The sequence below is a fragment of the Eupeodes corollae genome, chromosome 2 (assembly GCF_945859685.1).
Source record: "Eupeodes corollae chromosome 2, idEupCoro1.1, whole genome shotgun sequence".
Lineage (NCBI taxonomy): Eukaryota > Metazoa > Arthropoda > Insecta > Diptera > Syrphidae > Eupeodes > Eupeodes corollae.
In genome coordinates, this window is record NC_079148.1 from 52,833,717 (window position 1) to 52,861,691 (window position 27,975).

The 27,975-nt window shown below is 32.5% G+C and overlaps 2 protein-coding genes across 2 annotated transcripts in view; one reads left to right on the forward strand and one right to left on the reverse strand.

Moving 5' to 3' along the window:
* Positions 1 to 12,558, reverse strand: part of LOC129944916 (uncharacterized protein K02A2.6-like) — a 94,951-nt gene extending 82,393 nt beyond the window's left edge. Inside the window, exons 1-3 of the mRNA XM_056054576.1 lie at positions 11,175 to 12,558; positions 10,890 to 11,090; positions 10,296 to 10,658 (exon numbers count right to left, since the gene is read on the reverse strand). Of these exons, the coding sequence (XP_055910551.1) occupies positions 10,296 to 10,658; positions 10,890 to 11,090; positions 11,175 to 12,558 (1,948 nt within the window). The remainder of the gene's footprint in view (positions 1 to 10,295; positions 10,659 to 10,889; positions 11,091 to 11,174) is intronic.
* Positions 1 to 27,975, forward strand: part of LOC129945619 (teneurin-a) — a 609,733-nt gene that overhangs the window by 15,838 nt on the left and 565,920 nt on the right. The window lies entirely within an intron of this gene.

The window sequence follows — 27,975 nt, forward strand, 5'->3', positions numbered from 1 at the left end:
TGGCGCATATAGACAAACAAATCTGATGGTTTTCCAGCACGGGAACAGGCAACATACAATTAACTATGTGAGAAAGATGGGTTTTCTAGATTAGGACTTGTTTATGGTCATAGCAAAATCAAGCCGAACTGGAAACTGTTGTCGTTTTAACTCCAATGGCACATCCCTCGGAATCTTTGGGATGTGCGGTATAAGAACGTATTCTCCTTTATACTTTCCTTTGAGTATTGAATTTTGAAGTTCAATTCATCTACCTATATATCAATGTTTTTTGCAGCCAAAATAGCTCGTTCGCTAAAACCATCATGGTTTCTGCAAATTTGAGAAACATCTGCAAACACCTTCTGAATAAGTTCATCTTTTGATTGCGTTAACTGACAAAAACTTTGAGGAAAGTTAATGCAGCCAATCCACATGTCTATACGAAATTTGCGATTACCAAAGTCAAATAGTTGTTTAGGGAAGATGTTTCCAGATTGGTCATTTTGCAATTCGGCACGCATATTCTTGCTTAAATGAAGTACTTTGACATGTTTCCACAAATTGGAGGACTTCAGACATGCATGATTTCATCAGCTGGCGTTGATCGTGGAATCACTGGCAATGTTTGACGAAAATTTCCTGCTTAAAAAATGATTGCACCAATAAATATGATATTATTGCTTAATAGATCTTTTAAAGTGCTGTCTTAAACCTTCAAAGATTTTGTATGTCCCATTGTACATTCATCCCAAACAATCAGTTTTCATTGCTGCAAAATCTTTGCCATTGCAGAGTTCTTCGAAATGTTTCAGGTTGGAGTTTCATTGCTTTGCATAATTCAAGGTCAATTTTAGTGCTGAATGGGCTGTTCAACCTTTAAGCAAAGTTGCTGCGACTCCCGACGAAATGCAAGGGCAATTTTATTTTGTAAGCGAATTGTTGATAACTTCCTGTACCACCAGGTGCATCTAGGATGTAAATCCCTCCAGTTTCATCATTTTCTACTTTCATAAGAGTATCAAATACATACTTCTGCTGTTTATTCAACACTGGAAGATTTGTTTGAATTAATTCTTTCAAAGTGTTAAGATCATACAGTTTTTTTCTAGGCAACTCTTGGTTAAAAGCATCATGCATTAGACGTTTGAGCGCAGTCAGCCCTAATTTAATTAATAGTTTGTTTGACATTATCAAGCACATGTCCTCAATTGAAATCACATGATTTGCATATTTGGATTTCCCGTTCTATTTAAAAAAAAAAATGTTTGTACCAAAAACTATAAAATAAAAAAAATGAGCAATGGGGTATACATTTATGGATTGTCAGTCATCAACCTTAACAAATATTTGATCTTAAAAATTATATATTGAGTTGTAACTAATATCTATCAATAAACATCTTAACTTAGGTGATAGAACATTTTGTTCGCTAAAATAATATAACTGGTATAATACATACCTTGAAAGTTGGTATGAAATTTTCTACATTTGTTGGCATAAGAAGTCATTTGAAAGCAATTGTTATAGTGTTGGATATTTGTCAAAAAGTGTATGGAATCTGTTCCGTTTCCTGAAACTCCAGTTGTGGATCCTATGGTATCAATTTCATTTAACCATTTGCGCAACACAATCCAATAGTTTTGTTTTTGTATTTCAATGCCTTACAGTGTGAGCAAACCAAGTTCATAGAAAAAAAACCAACACATTGGTTTTTACTGTAGTCAATTGACACATCGTAACTGAAAGCAGCTCGATTCAAACTTGAGCGATCATTAGTTATATGGCGCACTCGCACTTCAAGCGTTTGTGATATCCGAATTCTTTCTCGTTCAATTTGTTCTTCACGTGCAGTACGATTATTTAGATAGTTACCTTGTTCTTCTACCTAAATTGCTTCGTGTTATAGAAGGCATATCAATTATAAATTACTTTGTCACTAATCACTAACTAAGCAAACACTAACACACTCTGCACAAAACACGATATACAGATTTGTTTCAGCCGTTTATCAGTTGACAAAAGCAAACTCGGTGGATAAGGTAACAGAAGATCCAAGAAAAACAACAGCAAATTGACAACAAAACTATTTTTTTTTTTTTTTTTTAATTTGTTATGAGTTGAAGTCAAATTCTTTAAGCCGACTACGTTTAAGTTAGAAAACATTAGTATGGGAAAAAAAGAGGGCTCTTTATATGGTTTTTCCGGCAATTATTGGAATTTTTCTCGCCGTAAAAACCATCCTTAAACTTCAACGAATATTTAAAAAAGAATTGGCCAAATTGGTCCAGACGTTGTTGAGTTATGCAGCAACAAACACATTTTCCTATTCATTTTTATATATAAGAACAAACAAAAGCTAACATGAGATTCTTCTAACAGATAATATTTAACCAACAATATTTTGTATAGAATACAATATATTTTTTTTATCAATACCTCCATTTATTCTCAAGGTATTCGAATTTTAAATCATTTTTACCAATTCTGTGTATTATTTGTTATGCATTGTTATTTTCTATACAAACAAAAATTGTCAATGGGGTTTTTTCAAAAAAAATTTCGTAGGATAAAATTAGTTTGAACTCAGTATCTTTAATTATTGCCAAGATATTCAAGTCAAAAATCTGTCTTCAGCAATTTTAGTAATATTTTCTACAGGTCTTTATTATTTATTAAAATTTGAAAAACTTTATTTTTGGATGCATATAAAAACTTTGGAAGTAACTCAATCTTTTTTTTGAAAAATGTACAACGTGACGAATACTATTTTTACTTTTGTTGGTTTATAAAAAATGGAAGAAGTAAGAATGTTAGAAAAACGTCTCTTTTCTAAAATTCAATTGATCTTTTATGGAGAAGTATAAATTGAATTTTAATTTAATTTTATAAAAGCTCGTCAATATGTTTAAAAAATGTAGCTATTTCTAAAAATATTAAAAATTAAAAGCAAACAAATATTTTTAATTTATGTTTCATATCGAATTCAAATGTACCTCCAACAAACACATTAACTCATCTTTCAAATTATTTCTTCTCATTTAAACCTTCCTTAAACAAACAATCAGTTTCTTAAGCAAATACTCAAAATCTTACAAAATGTTCATCACTCAATCCCAAAGTAAGCCTCCTTTCTTTTATGATAGATTTTTCTTTTTTATTTTCAATATTTATACAAATAATTCTATATTAGATTAAAGACGAAATCGTTTTGAAAAGAAAAATATAAGAACATCCTCATAAAGCTGTTACTTATTTCCGGAGAATTAAACCAACGACAGCTGCTACTGCTACTGCTACTCCTATATCTTTTCTGGTGCTATGGATGTTAATGCAACACAGAGGGTAGTCAGTTATGGGAGTAGCTTCTTCCTAGAGAGGTGGTGGTAAGGCATAGAAAATGCCAAGAATCAAATTATTCACACATTCTTTCGAAGACAAACTAAGAATGATGTTCATCCTCTGAAGATTCCGCGAGGGAATAGATGAGCTCTGACAATGCCATGGCATGGCATACCATGGTACAAAAAATGTGCACAGTCGTAGACGAAGTCACTGCTGCGGTTGTCTATGACATCAGGCAAGAAAAGCTACTCCTTATGTGTATACTGGAGTACATTTGTTGCTTGATGTATGTATGATATTTCGTTTTGGGTCTTCACTTTCAAGTCCCTGATGTTGTATAAAGGAAAACATGAAAAAGAATAAAGGGGTATATAGTTATGGGGCAAAAATAAAAAAAAGAAAAGCGAAATAATGACTGCCATCGCCGCACCAGCAAATAAAAAGAAACTGTCAAATTATTATTTTCACAGCTGTCAAAGTTTGTTATTTGCTTTTTATGGTGTGATGTCGATTAATGTTTGATATCAACGTCAGTGTCAGACTTTAAATAGATTTTCTTTGAAAAACATCATCGAGATAAAATCTCTATACAAAATAGAAAAAAAGTTATAATTATAGGAGGATTTGTTGGTTGTCAATAACAAAAATAAAATATATCAAAATTAATTTAATACCTAAGCCACATAAAAATACATACATTATATATGTATGGGTTGTACTGTTTATAATTTAAATATAAAAAAAAATTGTATTCAAATACCACAATCCGCAACAATGTTGTGTTTCGCAGATAAAACCCAAAATTTGATTCCGAGAAAATCAAAACGAATTTGATTAATTTAATTCAACGTTTAAATTAGAGCAGGAATTCTACGTATTTGCAAACACAAAAAAAGGTTAGATAAAGGATGTTAATTTCATTCATTGACATTAAAAAAAGGAGCTAAGCTTTCCGTTCCACTAACATTACCAAAACATGAATTGCAATACGAGTACTTATTTGTATGCCTGAGGTAAGTTAGTTTTGAAATTTGTCTTAATTTTAAGTAAAACATTTCAAAAATTCAATTTTTGGAATATTCAATTTTATATTAAAAAAACTGAATTTATTTTGATGAAAACTTGAGTTAAAAATGGTAAAACAAAAATTTTGAAATTACATTTTTCTTTAGTTTAAGATATTTTTAATTGATTATTGTTTATTGATTCATTAAATCTTTAACTGCGTTAAAGCAAGTCCTTACAACTTATAAAAGTTGTTTTTAGTGTTTTCGTACAACTAAAGTGTATACAGCTCAAAACTGTTTTCCACCCCAATGAGGTTTTAGGCGCACTAGATCAATAATACACAAAATCCAAGCATATATACATAGATATATACATATATTTTGTAATATAACTAACATAATTTTTTTTGTTCGAAAAAGTATGATAATAATTTCAATTAATTAGTTTTGCGGTAACAGGGCATGAATTAAAGTTAATTGTTTTCCAAAAATTTCATATTATTATATTTCAGTCTAACAAGATTTGTATGTATAATACATAAATACATATGTAAAGGGTGATTTTTTTGAGGTTAGGATTTTCATGCATTAGTATTTGACAGATCACGCGGGATTTCAGACATGGTGTCAAAGAGAAAGATGCTCAGTATGCTTTGACATTTCATCATGAATAGACTTACTAACGAGCAACGCTTGCAAATCATTGAATTTTATTACCAAAATCAGTGTTGGGTTCGAAATGTGTTTCGCGCTTTACGTCCGATTTATGGTCTTCTTAATCTACCAAGTGAGCAAACAATTAATGCGATTGTGACCAAGTTTCGCACTCAGTTTACTTTATTGGACATTAAACCAACCACACGAATGCGTACAGTGCGTACAGAAGGGAATATTGGGTCTGTTTCTGAGAGTATTGCTGAAGACCGTGAAATGTCGATTCGTCGATTTTTTTATCGACAAATTTTGTTCAGCGATGAGGCTCATTTCTGGTTGAATGGCTACGTAAATAAGCAAAATTGCCGCATTTGGAGTGAAGAGCAACCAGAAGCCGTTCAAGAACTGCCCATGCATCCCGAAAAATGCACTGTTTGGTGTGGTTTGTACGCTGGTGGAATAATTGGACCGTATTTTTTCAAAGATGCTGTTGGACGCAACGTTACGGTGAATGGCGATCGCTATCGTTCAATGCTAACAAACTTTTTGTTGCCAAAAATGGAAGAACTGAACTTGGTTGGCATGTATTTTCAACAAGATGGCGCTACATGCCACACAGCTCGCGATTCTATGGCCATTTTGAGGGAAAACATCGGAGAACAATTCATCTCAAGGAATGGACCGGTAAGTTGGCCACCAAGATCATGCGATTTGACGCCTTTAGACTATTTTTTGTGGGGCTACGTCAAGTCTAAAGTCTACACAAATAAGCCAGCAACTAATCCAGCTTTGGAAGACAACATTTCCGAAGAAATTCGGGCTATTCCGGCCGAAATGCTCGAAAAAGTTCCCAAAATTGGACTTTCCGAATGGACCACCTAAGACGCAGCCGCGGTCAACATTTAAATGAAATTATCTTCAAAAAGTAAATGTCATGGACCAATCTAACGTTTCAAATAAAGAATCGATGAGATTTTGCAAATTTTATGCGTTTTTTTTTTTAAAGTTCTCAAGCTCTTAAAAAATCACCGTTTATGAAATATTATTTTAAATATTCGGTTTAAAAAAATAAAAACATAAACAAAAAAATTAATAAAAATTTTTAAAAATTGATTATCGACTCAAAAATCTTTTCTACTTTGAGATATTGGCTTTAAGCTACGTTTATCTTTTGAAAAATTTTGTTGTTAACATTCAGTAAAATTGTGAGAAAAATGGAATTGACAGTTAAAAAAAATATCAATATTTAGTATTAGATAAAAATTTACTTTCGACTCAAATAGTTTTTTAAAAATTAAAAACATCCTGCAAATTTTTTTTACCGAAGAAATTCAGTAGTTTTCCTAAAAAAATTAATTACAAGAAAAGAAATTACAAGTACGCAAATTTGGTAAAAATTGATGTTCGGTTTTTGATATCTGTGAAATTAAGTTCATTTATCCAATTTATAAAAAATTAAGAAATGCTACTAAAATTTGTTTTTGACTAAAAATTTATTTAAAAAAACTTTATGTTCAAACTAAACTATTTCTTGATATGAAAAATATTATTGGTAATTTGTATGAATAATTCAGCTGACGTTAATCCAACACGAAAACCTGCAATTTATTAAGCAAGACAAATCGACAGATGTGATGGGAAGTTATCAGTGTGGGTCGCATCCCAGCTTTTTTTTGAAAAAAATGTGTGTTTATAAAATGTTTGGTACGTAGTTATTTAAAGCTAATTAATATACATTTTAAATAAAGAAATAGTAAACCGATTTCAATATACATATCGAATTTCGAAAAAAAAGTATTGAAATCGGTTCATAAGTTCTTAAGAAAACTCAAAAACAAATTAACAATCGTATGAAGCAACACAAACATTTATTTTTTTTAATTAAAAGAATCCAAGTGAAGAATACAAAATTTTGGAGAAAATTTAATAAAATGCTATTGGTTCGTTGTTAAGAAAGTTCGAATTTTCATTTTTTGGCAAACAAATTTGTTTGTGGACTACTGTTGTTTTAAGTCTTAAAACAAAAATGAAAAAAAAAAACGCCTAACACGAGTGTGTTTTACCTTAGTTTCAAAGTTTGAACTCAATCGAACAATGACTGTGGTGGTCAGGACAGACAGACGAACGCACGTAATTGTGGGACCGACTTTTTTCCATTTCTATACCACCGTAATGTCAGATTTACGAATGCAATGCTTGCCATATATGTATGTAGTTTCTATATGTCGCAAGTAAAAAAAGTCAATATTTATTAAAAATCAAACATTTTGCCCATTTAATATTACTAAGAGAGCATTAAAGCTTTTTTATAAAAAATATGTATGTCATTTAAAAGTAAAACTCCGCTCAAAAATTATGGGCTGTTTAGAGAAAATTTGATTTTTGGATACTTGACCGAAAAGAACTCCGATGTACTTGAAACTATTATTTGCTTAAACTCAATCAACCCATCGAACCACTTTTTCCACTTCTGTACCATCTTTATGATGTAGGGGATTTTGTAAGACGAATTAATAAAGAACGACTTGTTTCGCTTGAAGGATATTTATTTAATGATCTGACAAAGCTTTACATCGATAAAGAGAACTAAAAGAAAGAAAGACTTTCGGTTCAATCATTCGATCATAAGGCCCAATCATAATTTTAAACAACGATTTCTATGTACATTGATATAAGTAAATAACAAATGCTTGCAGTTAGGCATAGTGCGATAGAAAAGTTTACTGACTATTTTGGAATAGTATGCTACAGATCGGCCAGCCTGATCGAGTAATCGCCCGATTACATTTTTCTAACATAAATAAAGATTCTTATTATAGCGATTATGTTTGTTTTATTTTAATAGATAATAAACATAAAGTATTTTTTAAAGTTAATAATGTTAATAAAATAAATTTTCTTTTGAATAACATCGAACATTTACATTTTTGAAATGAAATATGATTAAATGATTATTTTTTATTCTTTTAAAATAATACGAAAGTTTGCATGAAATGAATTTAAAATATCGTGAAAATTTGCATGCAATTATTCATATAACGCATGATACACTAAAATATACATAAATATGATTATATATGTATTTGTACGAAATTACATTATAAAACATAAATATAGATATATACATATATGTATGTTCTTATTTATAAATCGAGATCTAAAGAAAATTGTTTGGTTTTTATCTTTCATTTTTTTTTTATTTATTTATTAAAATCATTGTTATCATGATCTCCAACGTCATTCGCGTCTTCGTCATGTTCCAAGATATATTTAGTCAAAAATGGCCTCATATTAGAAGGTGATGAGACTCCCCTATATGGTAAACGGGTTAATTGTAGACCATCAATATCTTTTATTAGGTACCTATCGTTAGGCATAACTTTCTCTATTTCGTATGGACCCCTAAATTTTGCAAATAGTTTCTTATAATATAATTCAATTATAATATTCTTTACCATTATGTAGTCTCCTTCTTTGTACACATGGGGTTTCTTATGTCGCTTATCATAATAAATCTTGTTTAAGTTTTGGTTTTTTTCTATATTTTCACTAGCTTTATTTCTCATGTCTTCGAATCTTACTCTTTTGGAATCCAATTTAACATTTAAAAACTCTTTGACGCTATCACAAAACTGTCCCTTTTGGTTCGTTCCGAACAAAAGTGTACTAGGCGAAAAGCCTGTGCTACGATTCAACGTATTATTAAGAGCGAATTCAATTTTTGCAATATTCTTATCCCACCCACTCGTTGTACTAGGATCACATTCTTTGGCCAACATGGGAATAAGAATTCGATTTATTCTCTCTATTTGGCCATTAGATTGAGGAGAATGTGTTGCAACTTTTATATGATAAATGTTATTTGCACTCATAAAATCTGAAAATTCCTTTGACGTAAAACAACTCCCACGATCGGATATAATCCGATTTGGCCTTGAATAGTTTTCAAAATATGACTTTTAACAGATGATAGCTTCTTTAGTTTGGGTAGTTTTAACTGGATAAGGCTTTAAAAATTTTTAAAACCATCTATTACGCAGAGAAGGTGTTTTTTGCTCCCATTTGATAATGGACCAAGGTGGTCAATATGCAATGTGTCAAAGGGTATATTTCCCTTAGGTATTGAATGCAAAATTCCTTGAATTTTTCCAGAATCAGGAGAAAAACAAATACATTTAAGACAAGTTTTAATATAATTTCTGATTTTATCCTTCATTTTAGGAAACCAGTAGGTTGTGGATAGGTGTTCGAAACACTTGTCGACCCCTAAATGGCACATTGCTTCATGATGAGTTCGAATTACCTGGTCTTCCAAATTTAGAGGGACATAAAAAAGAACCTTTTCTTTAGTTTTTCGGTATATTAGACCATCTATCATTTGATACATCGGGCTTTCAGATTTTTCCAACTCTTTGATGATTAATAATATCTTAGGATCCTGTCTCTGCACTGCTGCTAAAACAAACTCAAATGATTCATCTTCAACGTAGAGTATATTAAATGTTCTACTAAGAGCATCGACGTGATTCATCATGTTCCCTTTACGGTGTTCTACCTTGTAGTCAAAACTTTGTAGCTCTAAGGCCCAACGAGAAATGCGCGGATTAATTGACTTTTTCTTTAGAGTCAGTGTCAGTGCTTGACAGTCTGTGACTATTTTAAAAGTTATTCCAACGAGATATATTTTAAACCGTCTTAAGGCGTAAATAATTGACAAAGTTTCAAGCTCGTAACTGTGGTATCTACTTTCAACTTCTGTGGCTCGCTTCGAAAAATAAAAAATCGGATGGAATTTGTTATCGTGTTGTTTTTGGAGTAAGACGGCACCAAAACCTACACTACTCGCATCACAGTGCAACTCCGTTACGTTATGAGGACTATAGATTGAGAGAACTGGAGATTGTAAAAGCCTGTTTTTTAGTAAATTAAAAGATTCTATTTCATTTACACCAAAAACAAATGGTGCGTTTTTCTTCAAAAGGTCGTACAATGGTTTGGCTAAATTTGAGAAATTTTGTATAAATTTTCGAAAATATGAACAAAGACCCACGTAACTGTGAACCTCTCTTGTACTCTTGGGAATTGGAAAATTCCTTATGGCGTTGGTATTGGCATCATTTGGCTTTATACCATCTTTATTTATTTTATATCCCAGGTATTGAATTTCGGTTTGTAAAAAAGAACACTTGTCTAATCTAAGATCGAAACCATTTTGAATTAAAACCTGAATGACTTCTTTTAAAAGATTTAAATTCTCTTCTACAGTTTCTGTAGCAATTAAAAAATCGTCCAAATATGTCAAAATCTTACCTTTTGCAATCAAATCTTTAAATACTTGCTTAATAAACCGTTCGAACACAGATGGACCATTTTTAAGGCCAAATGGCATCTTTAAATATTCAAATTGCCCTAGAGGTGTCGTAAAAGACGTGTATTTAATTGAGTCTTCCGCCACATTAACGTGGTGGAAACCATCTTTTAAGTCGAGGGTTGTAAAAAACTTTTTGTTCTTAAGACGATCAATGTGATCCTCTATTAATGGTAAGGGATAATTGTCTCTTAAAGTTATCTTATTCAATTCGCGGTAATCAACGCAAAGCCTAAGCTCCCCACTCTTCTTCTGGACCAGAACTATGGGTGACGCAAATGAGGAAGTCGACTCGCGGATAATGCCTTTTTTCATTAAATTTTCTAAAATCTCTTGAAGTTTTATTTTATGCACATAAGGCAATCTCCTTGGTGGACATTGAAATGGAGTTTCTTTGGACAAAACTATTTGCATTTTTAAAAAATCATTTGATGGCTTATTAACTTTCGAAATAGAGAAAGCTGGTGTAACGATCCTAATAACGTTTTCTTTTATAGTCTCAGGTAAATGTTCATTAATATTAAGATCTAATTTACTCACATTGCAACTCAGGTCAATATTCATAACCTTAAAAACAAAGTTGACATCATCACCCGTAGTTATCAGCTCATTATTTTGACTTGTAGCTGGAGCATCACGAACGCCAGATGACAATTGGAGATCTCGATCAATTTCATTTACATAATTCTTCTTTTGTTGTTGTAGAACCAAACCATTTTTGCCCATGAAATCTCTACCTAAGATTACAGGATAAGACATTGAATTATTCTTAACAACTAACATTTGTAAATTTATAAATGAATTTTCAAAAGATATGATACAATTTATGCTTCCTAGTACATCCAGCGGGCTGTTGTTTACTCCAACATATTTATGGCTTCTCAGGTCTAATGTTGATATCAAAAACGGAGGTATATACTTAGCTTGAACAAAACTGATGGGGGACCCTGAATCCAAAAGAGTCAAGAGTGTTGCTGATGAGTCCATTTGATCACTGACAAAATTAAAGCTGATGATTTTCTCGAATTCATTGCTTGATGATTCGCTCTCTTCACATGTGTTCACGCTGGCTGGTAAATCAATTTTTTCTTTTTCTTCGACTTGATCTTTCGTATTCACAATCATGACTGATTTCTTCCCAGAGCAGTGGGGTGAAATGTGTCCCTGCTTCCCACACTTAAAACACGAAACTTCTCGCTTATCAGGTGTTGTTTGAGTGTTGATACGATTAAAACCTTGATTTGTGACATTTGATCGGCTTGGTGTAATGTTGCGTGCATGAGAACTATTTGGTGTACTTCTCGATGGCCTGACGTCAGAAAAATTGTTTCGGCAATTGCGCTTTAACTTCTCATATTTGCGTAAGGCTGATTTTAATTCAATGATGGTGTTGGCGTTATACAAAATTGACTTATTAATTTCAACATCTGCGATTCCTTTAATTATAAATTGAATAATGTCTTCTTCTTCAATGACACTTTGTGAAGCTATTTCCATCATCGAAAGAACGTACTGCTGGAAAGTCTCGTCATGACGTTTTTTTCTATTTTGAAGATCACTGTATACATCAGCCTTAGTCACGTTCTTTTTAAACTCATTGATCAAATAAGTTTTCATATCTTGCCAACTTTTTATGATGATTGTTCTGATGTATAATTTGGCTGTACCTGTCAAAAGTCTTTTCCCGTAAAGAAATTTACTTCTTTCATCCAGGCCTAAGATTTCGGAATAGTCTTCGAATTGTTCTATCCAACGTTGCACAGGTAAATTGTCGTCGCCACTAAAAGGGGGTATGGAGTCTTCAATATCCCTGAAACAAACTGTAGTCGATTTGGTACTGGTTGCAGACTCCTCGAGTTGAAATTCTTGAAGCTGTTTTTGCAGTTTATGAATCTCCTGTTTCTTCTTAAAAATCCGATGAAGTTTTTCTAATTCCTCATCCAGAATTTCTTCCTCCGAACGTGGCTCCTCGTTGTTGTCCTCAGCATCAGAAAACTGTTCGTCGGCAGATTCAACGGTGGATTCTCTAGAAGTCTCTTGTATGAGCTTTCGCAGATCGTCGTCTGTGAGATCTTTTACTCCAACTTCCACACGTCGCTTTAATTCAGCTTTTGAACCACTGGTTGGAAGCAATAAAGATCTTAACACAGCTTTGAGAACAACGATTGTTGCTTTATTTAAGAACTTTGTCCACGCTTGCGACATATTTAATTGTTTTAATTAATTATTGCAAGAGAAAAAAACACGATTTTTTTCGATGGAAAGAACAGACAAAATTTTTTATTTTTTCACAAACTATTTTAAAACGTGGATTATCTCACTTCTGATGAATTGTAGGGGATTTTGTAAGACGAATTAATAAAGAACGACTTGTTTCGCTTGAAGGATATTTATTTAATGATCTGACAAAGCTTTACATCGATAAAGAGAACTAAAAGAAAGAAAGACTTTCGGTTCAATCATTCGATCATAAGGCCCAATCATAATTTTAAACAACGATTTCTATGTACATTGATATAAGTAAATAACAAATGCTTGCAGTTAGGCATAGTGCGATAGAAAAGTTTACTGACTATTTTGGAATAGTATGCTACAATGACAAGTTGTTTTAAAGTCTCGAGTTCGAAATTTCTTAGGACTATATTACTTGCCATAACATATTTTACGCAGTTTTTACATGTCGCAAAATAAAATATTCTTACATTTCTTTCGTTCTTAAATTAAATGCCTGAAGTTAAAACTTAAAACATTAATCAAATAATCACAATTTACGAAACGAAACATAGAATTTTCGAGATGGGACTGCAATTCACACTATTCACGTTTAAAATCAAGACATAAAAAAAAAGCAAAAAAAAAAAGAGAGAAATGAGAATATCGAAAAGTGGTGGATCCTTCCCTTATCACCATTTTTAAAGGTAAATGTCGTTTATTGTTTTTTCAACACAAAAAAGCAAAAAGACCCTAAACCATTCTTCCTTAGAGTGATCATTGACCTATTCAGAAAGCCTATAAATAAAGTTGAACGGTTTGCGTAACGTTTCACCACTGAAAAAAAAGCTTGATTTTTGCAATTTTAAGACCAATATAAATCAAACATCAAAAATTGGTGAACATCGTTCTTTACGTCGGTATAAAGCCCACCACCACTTTATCTTGTTTCGTTGTATTGAACCTAAGCCTTCTCAATATTGCCTGAGAATTAGTAAGAAATAAAAAAAATATGGCAATTTTTCATAACTTCGTAATATTGTTTGCCTTTTTTTCCTAGTGATATGTAATAAACTAGATAGCTTTTTTATTTACAAAAAAAGTTTTTTTTTGGTGTTCATTTTGATCATTGAATTCAATCGCTTACAATGAATTTTCAAACAATTTTATTTGTGTAAATATTTAAAATCAATATTTAGGATTTAGCCTCAACACAATCACAGAATCACAGTTCCTAAGTCCACACTCCATCGAAAATAAATTCCAAAAGATGAAAATAAAATTAAATTCCAACAAAATAGCTCCCGAATCCCGATCGATTGATACGAGTACCGTACTCGTATAAAATGGAAAAAAGGAAATCAAAAATAAATACCATGCGGAAACTAAATCTCACGATCCAATGCACGCAGTTCTTTTATCTATTAGGAAGGTAGATAGGTAGTGTACGTTAGGTACCTATCCAATATAGCGTTTTATCAAAATTCCAAAGTAAACTGCAAACATTCAAGTTGAGCGGCGGGTGGAAGAGCGCTCTTACACACGTCCGGATCCGAGCAACACTTTTGCCATTTTCTTTTTAAGTATTCATTTTGTTTTTATTTCAATGCGAAGATCCATGAGCCATCAGTGTATTTGCAAAGGTACAAATTCTAATAGTAAAAGACATCGTGTTCAGTTCCTTTTTCAATCAATCAAATGGCAAAAATTTGTCAAGGGAAACGCCATCACGAAATTCTGCGCAAGGATATTCTATAAATTTGTAATATAAAAATTGTTTTTTTTTTTTAGAAACTCCGCATGTGTATTACGTATACTTCGCGTCGTACGTATTACACAGCTGATGTAAAATTTGTTTTCAGATTGATGAGGATGTGCAGAGTAGAAGAGTATCTAGTTCTAGTGTAGTTTGCAATACCTTTTACGGATCTATACACCATAATGCTTCATCCCTACGTAACCTACATACATTTGATATATCAAACGTGCATTTCTATCTAAGTCATTGCCTGATGTTGATAGTTGGCAATGTTATATTCATATCCTTGTATATATTTAAACGAGCTCCATTATATACCCACTCGAAATATTGTAAACGTGAATTTGAATATATGTTGATGTACCTATAGAAAAGGGAAAACGAGCCTGATGACGATGATGAAGACGAAGACGTTGAAGAAAGACGATGGATGTTTTCGCGCGTATCCTTATAGAAATATAGAAGTTGTATTAAATTTATATAAATAGGCATAGATGTCGGTATGTATTTTAGATACAAGATTATCTCTTTCCTAAAAGATACTAAGTTGAACTTTTTTTTCTGTTTCTATTTTTGTATCTTTTTTTTCTTTTGAAAAAGACATTTCATGTGAATTATAGTCGTCACTTATCTTAAAGAGGCAAAATTTAATCTTAATTGGATACAATTTTGTGACTTGGAGCAATTTAATTAAAAATCAAAAGTTTGCGTCTTCAAAGTTTGCCAACCTCAAATGTGCCTTGCCTTGTTATAATTCTATTAAAGGATATAATGTATGGACTAGGCGAAATAAATGAATTTTTGATGGATCTGAAATAGGTTTAAGGAAAGAAGAACAAATGTCAAACTTTGAAACCAAAAGCACATCATTCAATTCTGTGGCTGTATTTCACTTAAGCTATTATGGATAGAAATCATAATTCTCTTTGAATCTAGGAAATTTCATTTAACAGAAAATATGAAAAGGTTTTAGAGTATTAAAAGGATATGAAGGATATTAATCTAATAAAGAAAAAACTTGTTACTTATATTTGCAGAACACTGTTTGTCTAAAATGTTACATCCGTGTATAGGGTGAGCCATTAAGTGGTGTCTTTTAAAGATTTGATTATTTTGACACTGAAAACTATTTCCCGCTTGAAAATTCGAGAGAAAGTTAGGGTTATATCTTCGTAGAATAAAATCGCTAGGTTTGAATGTTCGATAATATTGAAAAATGATTTCCAATGTAAGTCTTGTGTAGCCCAAACTTTGCGTCCCATGTGGTGAAATCAAAATTTTGACATTTCTCGACGTTTCAAGATCCCTAGAATATAAATCAAAAGCTCTAAGATCAATATCTGCCCATGGCGTGTGTATATTTACGTATGTATGTCCATCCAGGAGACCTTTTCTTTTTGGCCATATCTCAAAAACACGCAGCAATATTTTCTGCAGTACAAGCTGTATGATCATGCACTGGTGTTTTCACGACTCTTACAGACCCGGTTTATTCAAATTTTTAGACGATTTTTCCGATTGTACACACATTTGAGTGATAAATTGATCGAAAACATCACGAAGTTCACAATTTAAAAGCTCATTTTTATAATAAGCCTGAATAACCTAAACACATTACTCGATTGAGTATCTTTCCATAATTTAAATTGAAATATTCTAAAAATGTATTTGAAGTCGATATCTCTTCTTGTTTTTGACGTAAACACGCACGCACAGCAATTTTCTAAGAATCTAGGGACATTGAAACGTCGAGAAATGTCAAAATTTTCAATTCGACAGATCGGACCCATCACAATAACTTCCTATGGGTTGTTTACATATAAAAGTTTGACCATTTAATATTATCAAGACATCATAAGAGCTTTTTCATACAAAAAAATATTTCATTAAGCGAAAACTTCGTACAGAAATATTGGGCCGTTTTAGAGGAAATTTAAATGTTCGATGCGTGACCAAATGAAATGCAGAAAAACCTTGACGTTTAGTTGGCCCTTAAAATTTAAACACCGATTATAACTAACATTTTATTTATAAATCTAAACACATATTTTTCATCTAGAATATTTTACAACCAAAAAATTATTATTAATGTAAAATAAATAATTGCATGCATAACAGTCGATCATCTCATTCACTTTTGCTGGGTGCCGGGCCGCAGCGACTTTCCAGAAAATGGTACCCATTATACCTTGTTTGCCAAATGCCTGCATACCAATCGCTACATGCAAACTATTGCTAATACAGAACTCTATGAAGAAGACAAACACCAGGTGGAATAATATGACGACGTGTTAAGTCACAAATCACATCTGGCCCAATTACACTAGATTTAAGGCAATCAAGGTGCTTGCTATATGTATAATACAGATGACATGTAAGCTCGATAATCGGTGTCATAATCGGGCACTGTCTAATAGAAAGCACGTAACACAGTTAGGCATATTCTCAAATGACGTTTGTAGAAGCTGTATGGATGGGGAAGAGGAGGAAACATTCTTCAACTTCTCTGTACATGCCCTGCTTAAGCTCAAACACGGAAGAATTACCTAAGAGAATTCATCAAGTCATTTAAGCATAATCAGGCTCTCACGTTTCGTAAGGGACTCAAACTAATTTCATTGAGCTGAGAAGGTAGCTTCAAGATTCATGTGGTATCATAATGGGCCATAAAACTGGCCCTAATGTGTCCTATTCCATCACGGATAGCCACTTTAATCTAACTTAACCTAAGTCTGACTTTTGTGATTTTACTGGTTTTACTTTTGGAAAATTCAAAATGACAGTTTTTCTTGTTAAAAATAATAACCTAAGAATATACAACTATACATTGTTAAACCTTGATTTTAAGTCGAATCTTCCACTGGCAGTGATAGAAAGTTGACAGGAAACGTCAACCAGCAAGAAAATGACGCCAATCAAACCCAAATTTCTAGACATTAGCTCAGCGGTGGCACTGGAGGCTAAATCGGATAAGAACAAAAATATATGTAAAATTGATATTGTAGCGTGTAATGTAGCTGGACTTATTAATAAATTGATTTTTCCAGACTTCATGAATTTTCTCTACACGTTTAACCTTATATGTCTATTTGAAACACATGTTGTTGAAGATAAAAATGTAAATCTTGAAAAATTGTTTACTTCTTAAAACAGTTTTTGGCTTCCAGCTAAGAAGACTGCTACCAAAGGAAGAGCAAGTGGTGGTACGCTTTTGGCAATTAAAAAAGATCTTGCAATAGATTACGAAGTTAACTAAATAAACGATTTTTTTTATATCGAAATTAAAAATAATCAAAAGAAAAATTTATAATTCCAATATATTTAAAATGCACTAAATGGCAACAGGACTATAACTTATTTTATGACATGCTTTACTCAATAAAAACACATGATTTTATAGAAGTGGGTGATTTAAATGCCAGAACAGCAAAACAATGAACCAACTTATAATCAGGGAATACAACACAGAAAGGCTAAAGACCAAAAAATTAACTCTGAGGGACATACAATTTTGGAGCTCTGTAATGATTTTGGATTGGATATGTTAAATGGATGTTATTTTGGAGACATGGAAGGGGACTTAACACTTATAGGAAAACAGGGAAGTTCAACAAATAGATTGTTGACTTGCGGGTGGAGATTGTTACACCGTTATTATCAGATCATCTTCCAATTATAATAAAAATTGAAATAAATAAATAAATAGAGTTAAAGAATTATCCAAGAATAACAATAACAAGGCATTAACTTGAATTGATAACTTTGTAACAAAGTTTCAAGCAAAAGTGAATAGAAATATACAATTAAAAGAAGAAAACATGATGTTGAAATACTTTGTCTTACATGAGCTGGAAGGTATTATTAATGATGCTGCAACAGTCATGCAACCAACCAATTCCTTAAAGAGAAAAATAAATGGCATGATATGAGCTGTAAAAAACTAAGAAAAAAATCAGTGGATCTGCTGAAGTTGCTCAGGAAATTTAATATTCAAAGTTTAAAAATATCTTATGTCGAAACAAATACAAGATTTAAATAACGCTGCTTGGACAAGAAAAGACAATACGAGGAAAGCTTAGCAATGTCCTTGGGTTGGCGTACAGATTCTAAAGAATTTTGGGTGTTGATAAGAAAGGTCAACGGAAATGATTTGTCAAAAACTGGTATTAAAGTAAACATAAATGTTCTTTACGAGCACTTCTCAAGTCTGTTAGATTATACTGTAGACCCAATATATTCAAGTTACGCGATGCCTTTCTTACAGAATATAATTTTAGACTCCAAAATTACAAAAGCTTAAGTGGAGCTAGTTTTAAATGGTTTTAAAGATGGAAAAGCCACGGGTACTAACGGTAGCCCTTGTGAATTGTATAAGTACAATTCAAGTCTCTTCAAAGAAAAGCTATCCGAAGCTCTGAACATTATGTATACGTTTGGCGTCCATCCGGAAAACTTTTAACAAGCCCTCATTTGGCCAATATTTAAGAAAGGTTAACGTCTGGATCCAAAAAAATATAATTGCATTTCCTTCCTGAACTCGGCTCTAAAAATTTACACATCACTACTTTGGGTTGAAATGAACCAGAGGCTGAGTGAGTTTCAATCAGGTTTTCGAAGAGGGCATTCCACGTCGGACAATATTTTTGTTTTGTGTAGTTTGGTGAGAATTAAGATTAGTCACAATAAAAACTGTACGCCTGCTTTGTAGACTTTGAGGCAGCATTCGACACTATCGATCGAAGGGCCCTTTTTTACACACTGTATAAGTTGAGAGTTTCTTACAAATTTGTCAAAGCTTTGGAAAAGCTGTATCAACAGACTGAAGCGTACGTATTTGATGGAGAGAATATATCAAAAAAACTGGAAGTCAATCAAGGAGTAAGACAAGGTTGCAATTTAAGTCCTTTGCTCTTCGCGCTGTTTCTCGATGACCTGACTGAATATCTGCCTTGTGGAGTAAATTTCAGTGACAAAAAAAAGTCATAATGAATGCCGACGATATTGTCATGATTTCTGAGTCACCCACGTCCTTACAAATGGTGATAAACAGACTAGCAGAAAATTGCAAGGTATGGCGCTTAGAGATAAACACGATAAAGACTAAAGTGATGATCTTTCAAAACGGTATGTTGTGGAAAAGTCTCAAGGTGTGAAAACTGAAACTACAACGGAATACACTTAGAAGTAGTTAAATCATACACTTACCTGAGCTGAGACTTAACTTTTAACTTGAATATATAAATACATCATAAAGGTAAAGTTGCGTTGGCTAAGTCGGTGTATGCATTAATTGGAAAAAATATCGGTTCTTTTGTACAAAGCACAAGTGTGGGGACTACAAAAATATATGTACCATCTCTAAACCGGTTTGCCAACACTTTTTATTTCATCGTTGAAAATGAATGCAGACTACATCTTAAAGATTATGGGTATGGATGTATGCAGTTATGTATAAAAAGATGTGGATCGAAGATTGGCGCAAGCTTGCAGCGGATTGTGCATATACTTTCAATGTAGTAGGATAAGACGTAATCCAGATAAAGGAAATGCTTTATGAAACTATTCGAACCATTGATGAAAACAAAAGGTACTCATTTATTGAACGCGCTAAAGCCTCAACAGAACGGCAATTCGTCTCAACTATATGCCACACAGACCCGACTTAAATCACATCTGCAGAATATGTATTGGAACATGTCCAATCTTAAAAGAATTAAGAAGGACATTTTTTGCTAGAAACACTTTTATATTCTTGCCAAAATATGCAATGTTAATCATTTTAAATTAACTTAAAATTTATATTTTGTTTTGAATAAACTAAAAGTCGCAAAAATTGTTTATATTCTTTTTTTAAATTATTAAAAATAAATAAATAAATTAAAGAAAAATAATAAGAAAAACATCACTTTAGTAGAGATACTTGAAACTAAAAAAATTAAAAATTTAAGCATTGTAAAGTAACCACTCGGGCTGACGGCATATCTGCCATGCCCTATATATTGTTCAATACTTATAAGCAAAACCATTGTTAGAAATTTAAGATTTTTATGAATAAAAATCTAACCTTATTTAAATCTAAACATTTAAAATTTGTCTCGAGTTACATGTCAAACAAAAATATCGTATCAATTACAAGAAAATTATATAAATCAAACCCAAACATATTTACGTATAAAATTTTTTGAAGATTCCATCAAATATGAAAGGAAAAATAGACCAAGGATAGAAAAATCTATAACCAATTATCTTGAATGATGTCTAGCTTAGTTCTGTTAGAAAACTGCATAGCTTGAAGGAAGTAAATGATAATGATGACTTATCTTCTTAACTTACAGATTCGAGTGCTATAAGAGAGATGATTTCATTTCAATGCAGTAAAATAAACTTTAATAAAACCCGCTTAAGTGAAGCGACAATTTTGATTCACAGATCTTACAGACCTGTCAAGTGTAAAAAAAGATGTCAATGATCATACAATATGAAACATTTTCTGTTCACTTTGTATTTTTTTTTTTACCAAATCTTTTAAATTTACAATAAAATGGTCTGTACTGAAGATTTATTATAAATGATAGAAGCTACATGCTTTTTTCAAAAAGTAATCCAATAATTTCGAACGTTTGTGTTATAAACCAAAATTCTGTCATTTGGAAAAAAGTGTTGGCTCTGACAATTCAGACTTGAGTTGACAGAAAATGTTTAACTAAAGCAGCTACTTGGCTGTATAACTTACGAAATTTTTATTTAATGGTATGTTCCTTAATAAGCGGGTTTTATTGTATAAACAAATAACCAATAACTCAAAAACAAAACAAATGCATGCAACTTAATTTGAATAATTCTGCACAAAACAAAATCTATAAGTTTGTCATACGTATGCTTTCTCTCTTTTTTGAGGGATGGGATCTTCTCAAGGCGGTAAGCTCCGATTTTGATGAATTTATTTGTATATACCTTAGCTATTTTTTGTTTAACTGGAAAGTATCCAGTTGTAAGAATCTCCAGTCTATACAATTTGGTAGGTACTGCTAAAGATGTAAATGAGTTATATATCACTGAATCATCTTCAAGGAAAAGGTTCTCAAAACATTAATTCAGATAGGCTTATGTAACAATGCTCTATAAAAATTGAAAGTCAGACTTTATAGTTGTGCATCTCTCCAATATTGTTATTTGTATAGAAATAAAAGAAGAAATCATTAAAAACACAATCAAGTAAATTTATTGCAAAACATATTTTACTACTGAATACAAATTTAATGTTGATTAAAAAATCAACAGAATTGTTTTTAAACATTTTCAATAACTATGAAATTGAAGGGCATTGAATAGCAAGAAAAATATAAGTCGAGAGGAATTAGAAGTCAATGATATGCAGTGCATAATTAGCTTAACGAACAATTCTATAAAAAGGATTTAAATGGCCATAATTATTGCTATAAATGTTGCTATGTTACACACAGATATCTGTATTTCATATTTTTCTTTTTATTCCATTAAAGGCTTTTAGTTTTAAGTATTCCACTTTATACTCACGCATACATTACACACAACTTATATCACTACATAAATGTACATATGTACGTATATCATACAAAGGACAATGGGCAGTTCGCTTTCATAATATGTAAAACATTATCAAATGATTTTTATCTTAATTAGTGTTACTTTCGTTTTTATTAAACTTTAATTGTGCACCTACAATACCCTTGATGGTATCAAGATATTATGACTTAAATGTGTTGCGTCAGAAGCAGCAATGATTAAATCAATATTAATCGACCCAAGGGTCTCCTACACATATTCTGTGATTTTATTTAGTGTTATTTGTATTGAATTTATTGGAGGATTTTAAGAATTATAATTTCAAATATTAATTTTAAAAAAGAATCGATTTTACGGGACAAGTCCATGATCATAGATATTAGATATTGTAAATGTAAATAAAATGTATTTTATTGGATGAGATAGGTAAGAAAAAAGAACCTGGGATGCGACCCACACTAATAACGTCCCGCTTGTCGATTTGTCTTCCTTAAAAGTTTGTAAGTTTTCGTGTTGGGTTAAAAAATCTAGTTTTGTTAAATAGATTTTTAGTCGAAAACAAATTTTTAAAAAATTAAATTGCATTTCTTAAATTTTTACAAAGAACCGAACATCAATTTTTACCAAATTTGCGTACTATTTTTTTGTAAATTTTATTTTTTTATGAAAAAACGGACTGTTGGATGTTTATAAAAAAAACTACTAAATATGGAAAACAATATTTTTCATGAAATAAAAATGTCTGAAGACAATATTTTTAATTTTTGACAATCTGTTTTAATATTGTTTAAGTTTTAATATTGCATTTTGAAAAAAACTGTCAATTAGCTTTTTCTCAAAATTTTATTGAATGTTAACAACAATATTTTTAAATAATAAAAGTAGTTTAAAGCCAGTTGAATATAGCCGTAAAACCCTTCCTTCGTGGTGGAATGAAGAACTGTCGAGTCTTAGGAAAATGACGAGGACAATTTTCGATATCTGCCACAAACATAAGTTTTACCAACCTTATAAAGACTCTCTTAAAATTTACAAGAAAGCCCTGTCATCAGCCAAAAGACAAGGCTGGAGAGAATACTGTAAATCAGTCGAAGACATAAAGGACTCCGCAAGGCTCAGCAAAGTTTTATCGAAGAAACATTGTAATCCTTCATTTCTAAAAAAGCCTGATGGAACTTGGACATCCTCTATAGCCGAATCTCTAGAGCTACTGATGAAGACGCACTTTCCGGGTTGCGTGAGTGATAACCCCGAATCGCTTGAAACTACAGAACTATGGAGCAAGTCAATTCCGTCATAACCAGAGAAAATATTTTGTGGGCCATCAATACTTTTTATCCATATAAATCCCCAGGCATGGATGGCATACTGCCAGTTATGCTTCAAAAGTTGCATGATTTGGCAGCTCCATGGCTGGAACAAATTTTTAAAGGATGTCTCCTTCTCAAACATGTGCCCATGTCGTGGAGACAGGTCAAAGTAGTTTTTATCCCGAAAGTGGGTAGGCGAGGTCACGAATCCGCGAACGATTTTAGACCAATAAGCTTAACATCTTTTGTGCTTAAAACCTTGGAGCGCATTCTTGATTACCATATTAGAGAAATACTAGTTGGACGACCTCTCGAAAGCTCTCAGCATTCTTATCTTAAGGGAAAATCTACGGAGACTGACCTCTATGAGGTAGTGCGTACTGTAGAACAAACAATCCATTATAAAGAATTTACTCTTGCCACCTTCCTAGACATAGAAGGTGCTTTTAACAACGTCCTTACAGAATCCATAGAAGAATCGCTCATTAAGTTCGGTGTAGAAGACTTCATTCGAGAATGGATTATTTCCATGCTCAGTGGTAGGAAGATTCAAGCCTTTTTAGGCAATACAATCGCAAAAAAACACGTGAGAAGGGGAACACCCCAGGGTGGTGTTCTTTCTCTTCTTCTATGGCTTCTGGTCATGGATACAATTCTCGTTCAATTAAGAGATGTGGAGTGAAGGCAGTAGCCTACGCGGATGATTTGGTGCTATTGGTGTCAGTAAAGTACACCTCTATGATTATTGAAAACACGGAGTCAGCTTTGAAGAAACCTAGCAACTGGGCCACTAGTTGTGGACTAGGAGTTAACCAAAGTAAAACTGAACTGTTGCTCTTTACCACCAAAACTAAAGTACCGCCCTTCACGCTACCTCGACTCAATGGTCAAATCCTATCATTGTCTTCCAGTGCAAAATATTTGGGAGTTATACTCGACCCTAAACTAAACTGGAAACTTAATATTGAAGTACGGGTTAAGAAGGCCTGTGTTGCCTTCTACGCCTGCAGAAAAACTTTTGGCAAAAAGTGGGGACTTCAGTCGAAGATGATTTTATGGACGTACACAGCCGTAGTACGCCCTATCTTAACATATGGTTCGATTGTGCGGTGGTCGCTCTTAGCAAAGCCTATAATATTGATAAGCTAAAGAAGGTTCAGAGAACAGCTTGCGTGGGCACCACAGGGTCTATGCGTACTTGCCCAACGGACGCCTTAAACGTTATTTTGGATCTTCTACCAATTGACCTTATTATTAAATACATAGTTTCCTGCAGCACTATCAGGCTGAAGGAATCAAATAGCTGGTTGCCAAAAAATTATGGTCACAGCAAGACTACGAAATTAATTCCTTCAGATATTATCTCGGTAGACACTGACTACTGCACGCCTACTTTAAACCTTAGTGAGGGTTTTAAGGTTATTTTCCCATCCAGAGAAGGTTGGGAGGATGACATCGTGTCGATAGGTTTCGACACAACCATCTTTACTGACAGCTCAAAGATGGAGTGGCATCTTTTCTGAGTCCCTGAATGTAGCCAAATACTTTAGGTTTCCTGACTTTGCTAGCGTTTATCAGGCTGAACTGCTGGCAATAAGAGAGGCAAGTAAGATACTTAAAAAAACCCAAACTAAAACAGAAATGTGGCTATCTTTACAGACAGTCAGGCAGCTATCAAAGCCATTAACTCAGCCATATCCTCATCTAAATTGGTCCAGCAATGTCGCGATGAGCTTACGAACCTGAATATTAACCTCAGTGTCACCCTGATCTGGGTTCCGGGCCATAGTGGTATCGTGAAAAATGAACGGGCTGACGAGGTAGCCAGGCAAGGATCGGCCCTTCATAGCTCACTTGCGGAAATGGTTAACATTCCTCTTAGTGCTATGAAGAGTAAAATCTTTTCTATCTTACAAACTAAATCAAACCGAAGGTGGATCAATTTACCCAACTGCATTATATCTAGGAAAATATGGCTCACCTATAACAAAACCCGTACAAACGATCTTCTATGCAGGCCAAGGCAAGACGTAGCCAGGATTGTTGCGGTTTGTACCGGACATTGGCCTATAGGAGTTCATGCAGAGAAGTTGGGTATCTCTTACAACAACTTTTGCCGTAGCTGTAGTGACCAAAGAGAAAGTAAAACCATAATCCATTTCCTCTGCAAATGTCCTGCTTTGTCAAACACCTATCTATCTCTTTCAATCAAAGGTCAAACGAGTTCTTGGTATCAAAACGGCGCACTACAGCGCTAATTGGATCTCAGGCTAGGTTGCCTTGATATCGCCATTTCTACCTTCCTACTTTAAATTCAATATCTCTAAGTTTTGAAAGGATATTTGAGTCGAAAACCCTTTTTTTAAAAAGTTTTATTAATTTTTTTGTTAAGGATTTTATTTTTTGTACAAAAACTATCAATTCAATTTTTCTTAAAATTTTTATGAATGTTGAAAACAATATTTCTCATAAAATAAAATTAGTTGGAAGCCATAATCTTAAGTTTCTGAAAAGATATTTGAGTCGAAAATCAATTTTTTCAACTTTAAGCAATATTTTTTTTTTAATTTTTTATTTTTTATAGAAAGAACTGATTATTCTCAAAATGTTACTAGATGTTAAAAACGTTATTTTTTCGTAAAATGTTCAAGGTGAAAAATATTTTTTTTTTCAGTTTTCTTGATTTATAAAAAATACTATTAATTTGAAAATTTTCCAAAAATATGTTTTTTTTTGGTATTGCGTTACAATATATAATATAATTCAAGCCTCAAGCGTTATTGGTTCGTGAAATATTTAGGGTTAACCAAAATTTTCACCTTTCTTTCAAACTGCTATGGTAAAAGAAAGCAGCGACGGCAATTTTCTTTAGAACCCTTTTTGCATTTTTCTGCATTATTATCGGTGTAACAAAATTTGTTTGAAGTAGATATCTCTACTGGGTCTTGAGCTAGGGATGTACGTACACAAGAACGCGCAGACATCTTTCTAAAAATCTTTTATTTCGACACTAGGGAGCTTGAAACGTCGAGAAATGACGAAGTTTTAAATCGACAAATTGAACCGATTAACATATCTTCCTATATGGGAAGTTATAAATCTCCCAGTGAAAATTACAGATTTGGAGGATTGGTGAAGTTATCAATATTGGGCCCTTGGTAGAGATGCTCTTATCGTTTTCGAATCCTAAGAATAAGTATCATCTTCTGTTTTGCCTAGAAGTTAGGTTTATATTTTCACTGTGCGGACATCATAGTTGTAAGCTGAGTTGCTAGATGAGCTATTTCAGTCATTACGTTTTTCATAAGTATAATTATAGAGTCTGCTATTCGAACTACATCTTAAGTACTGCGGTCTGCTATTCCATCAAAAAATTGCATCACTCAAAGACGCAGCTAAATTTAAAAGTCGCTATACACTATGCATGTTAAATGCTTAACATAGTGCATAGGACTGTCATTCCAGTGGTCTTGGCTTTAATTACTGCCTGCCTGTGCCATCTAAAGTTTCTTTGCGACTACTGCCTCTTGTGAGGAATTGAAACATCCTCCAAGAGTATATCTTGTCATGCAAAGTGCTTTCTCAAATAAGAAAGTTCGTTGGGACTTAAATTTGTGGTGTCAGAATTTTTTGAAGTCTTAGCGATAAATCATTTATCATCATTTGTTTCAACATCCGACACCAAGTTTACAAATTTAAGGATGAGGATGAAAGATTATGATCTTATTAGAGCTATATCACTTTTAAATATAAAATAATCAAATTTGTATATGTAAGATCAGGCAACTTTATGTCTTGTATCAATACAAAAAAACACCATCTCAAGGTCTCTTGACTTGATCTATATAATAGATATAGATCTATTATATCGCTAGATTGAACAATAATTCTCTAGGCCGTCAGTAAACCAGTTCGATTCCTCCCTTTGAACAATTGAACTATTACACCGGTTTTTCTATGAATGCTCATCAGTTTGAATTTAAGCAGAATTTCAGATGTCCTGTTAAGTACAGATATTCTTTTTTTAGCGACATTTCACGAATGTGAATGCTTTACCAGGCTCAATATTTCCCAACCAATACAATGTACAGAAAAATTTAAATTAGCATGGGTAGAAACTTTCTAACCCTATATCCCTTTCGTTTTGGCTCGCAGAATGTTTAATCATTATAAGAATATTCCAAAACCCCTGAGTATGCACACAATTATTTAAAAAAACAAAGCATGACCAATCTTTTAATTTTGTTCAATATTTATATCTTATTTTAACACGATTATAAAATTAACAGCTTTTATCATTACACTTAAGTCAAAACTTAACAAAACTTTTTAAAACTATTAACTTTTAAATAAAAACTTGCTCTCTTTTCTTAAAGACGGATTGTACTATCTTCAAGAAGAAAAAAAAATAAAATAAAACACAGACATTAAAAAAAAGTATGAATCTTATCTTGAGGGCACAAGTTAACAAAAGAGACCATCTTGAAATTGCTCATCCAAAGGACTGTCTCAGTTGAATTCCTCGCCTACGTCAACTAAATACTTTCTTGTCCACGGGTAATTTCTCTTGGGACCAACTGACAAACATTCCTTTAGTACTTATGAATGTATAGACCTGCAGAATCCCACTCAAAAGTCAAGTAAAGTGACTGGCGAGGGTAATTTTAAGAATTTAAAACACTTCACTAGAAAATTATTTCATAATTTAATATTTAATTGTTGAAAATATGAGAGTGATTCTTTTCATTGTAAATAAATATTTGAATATGAGAATGGTTAGTCTGATCCCACTCAAAT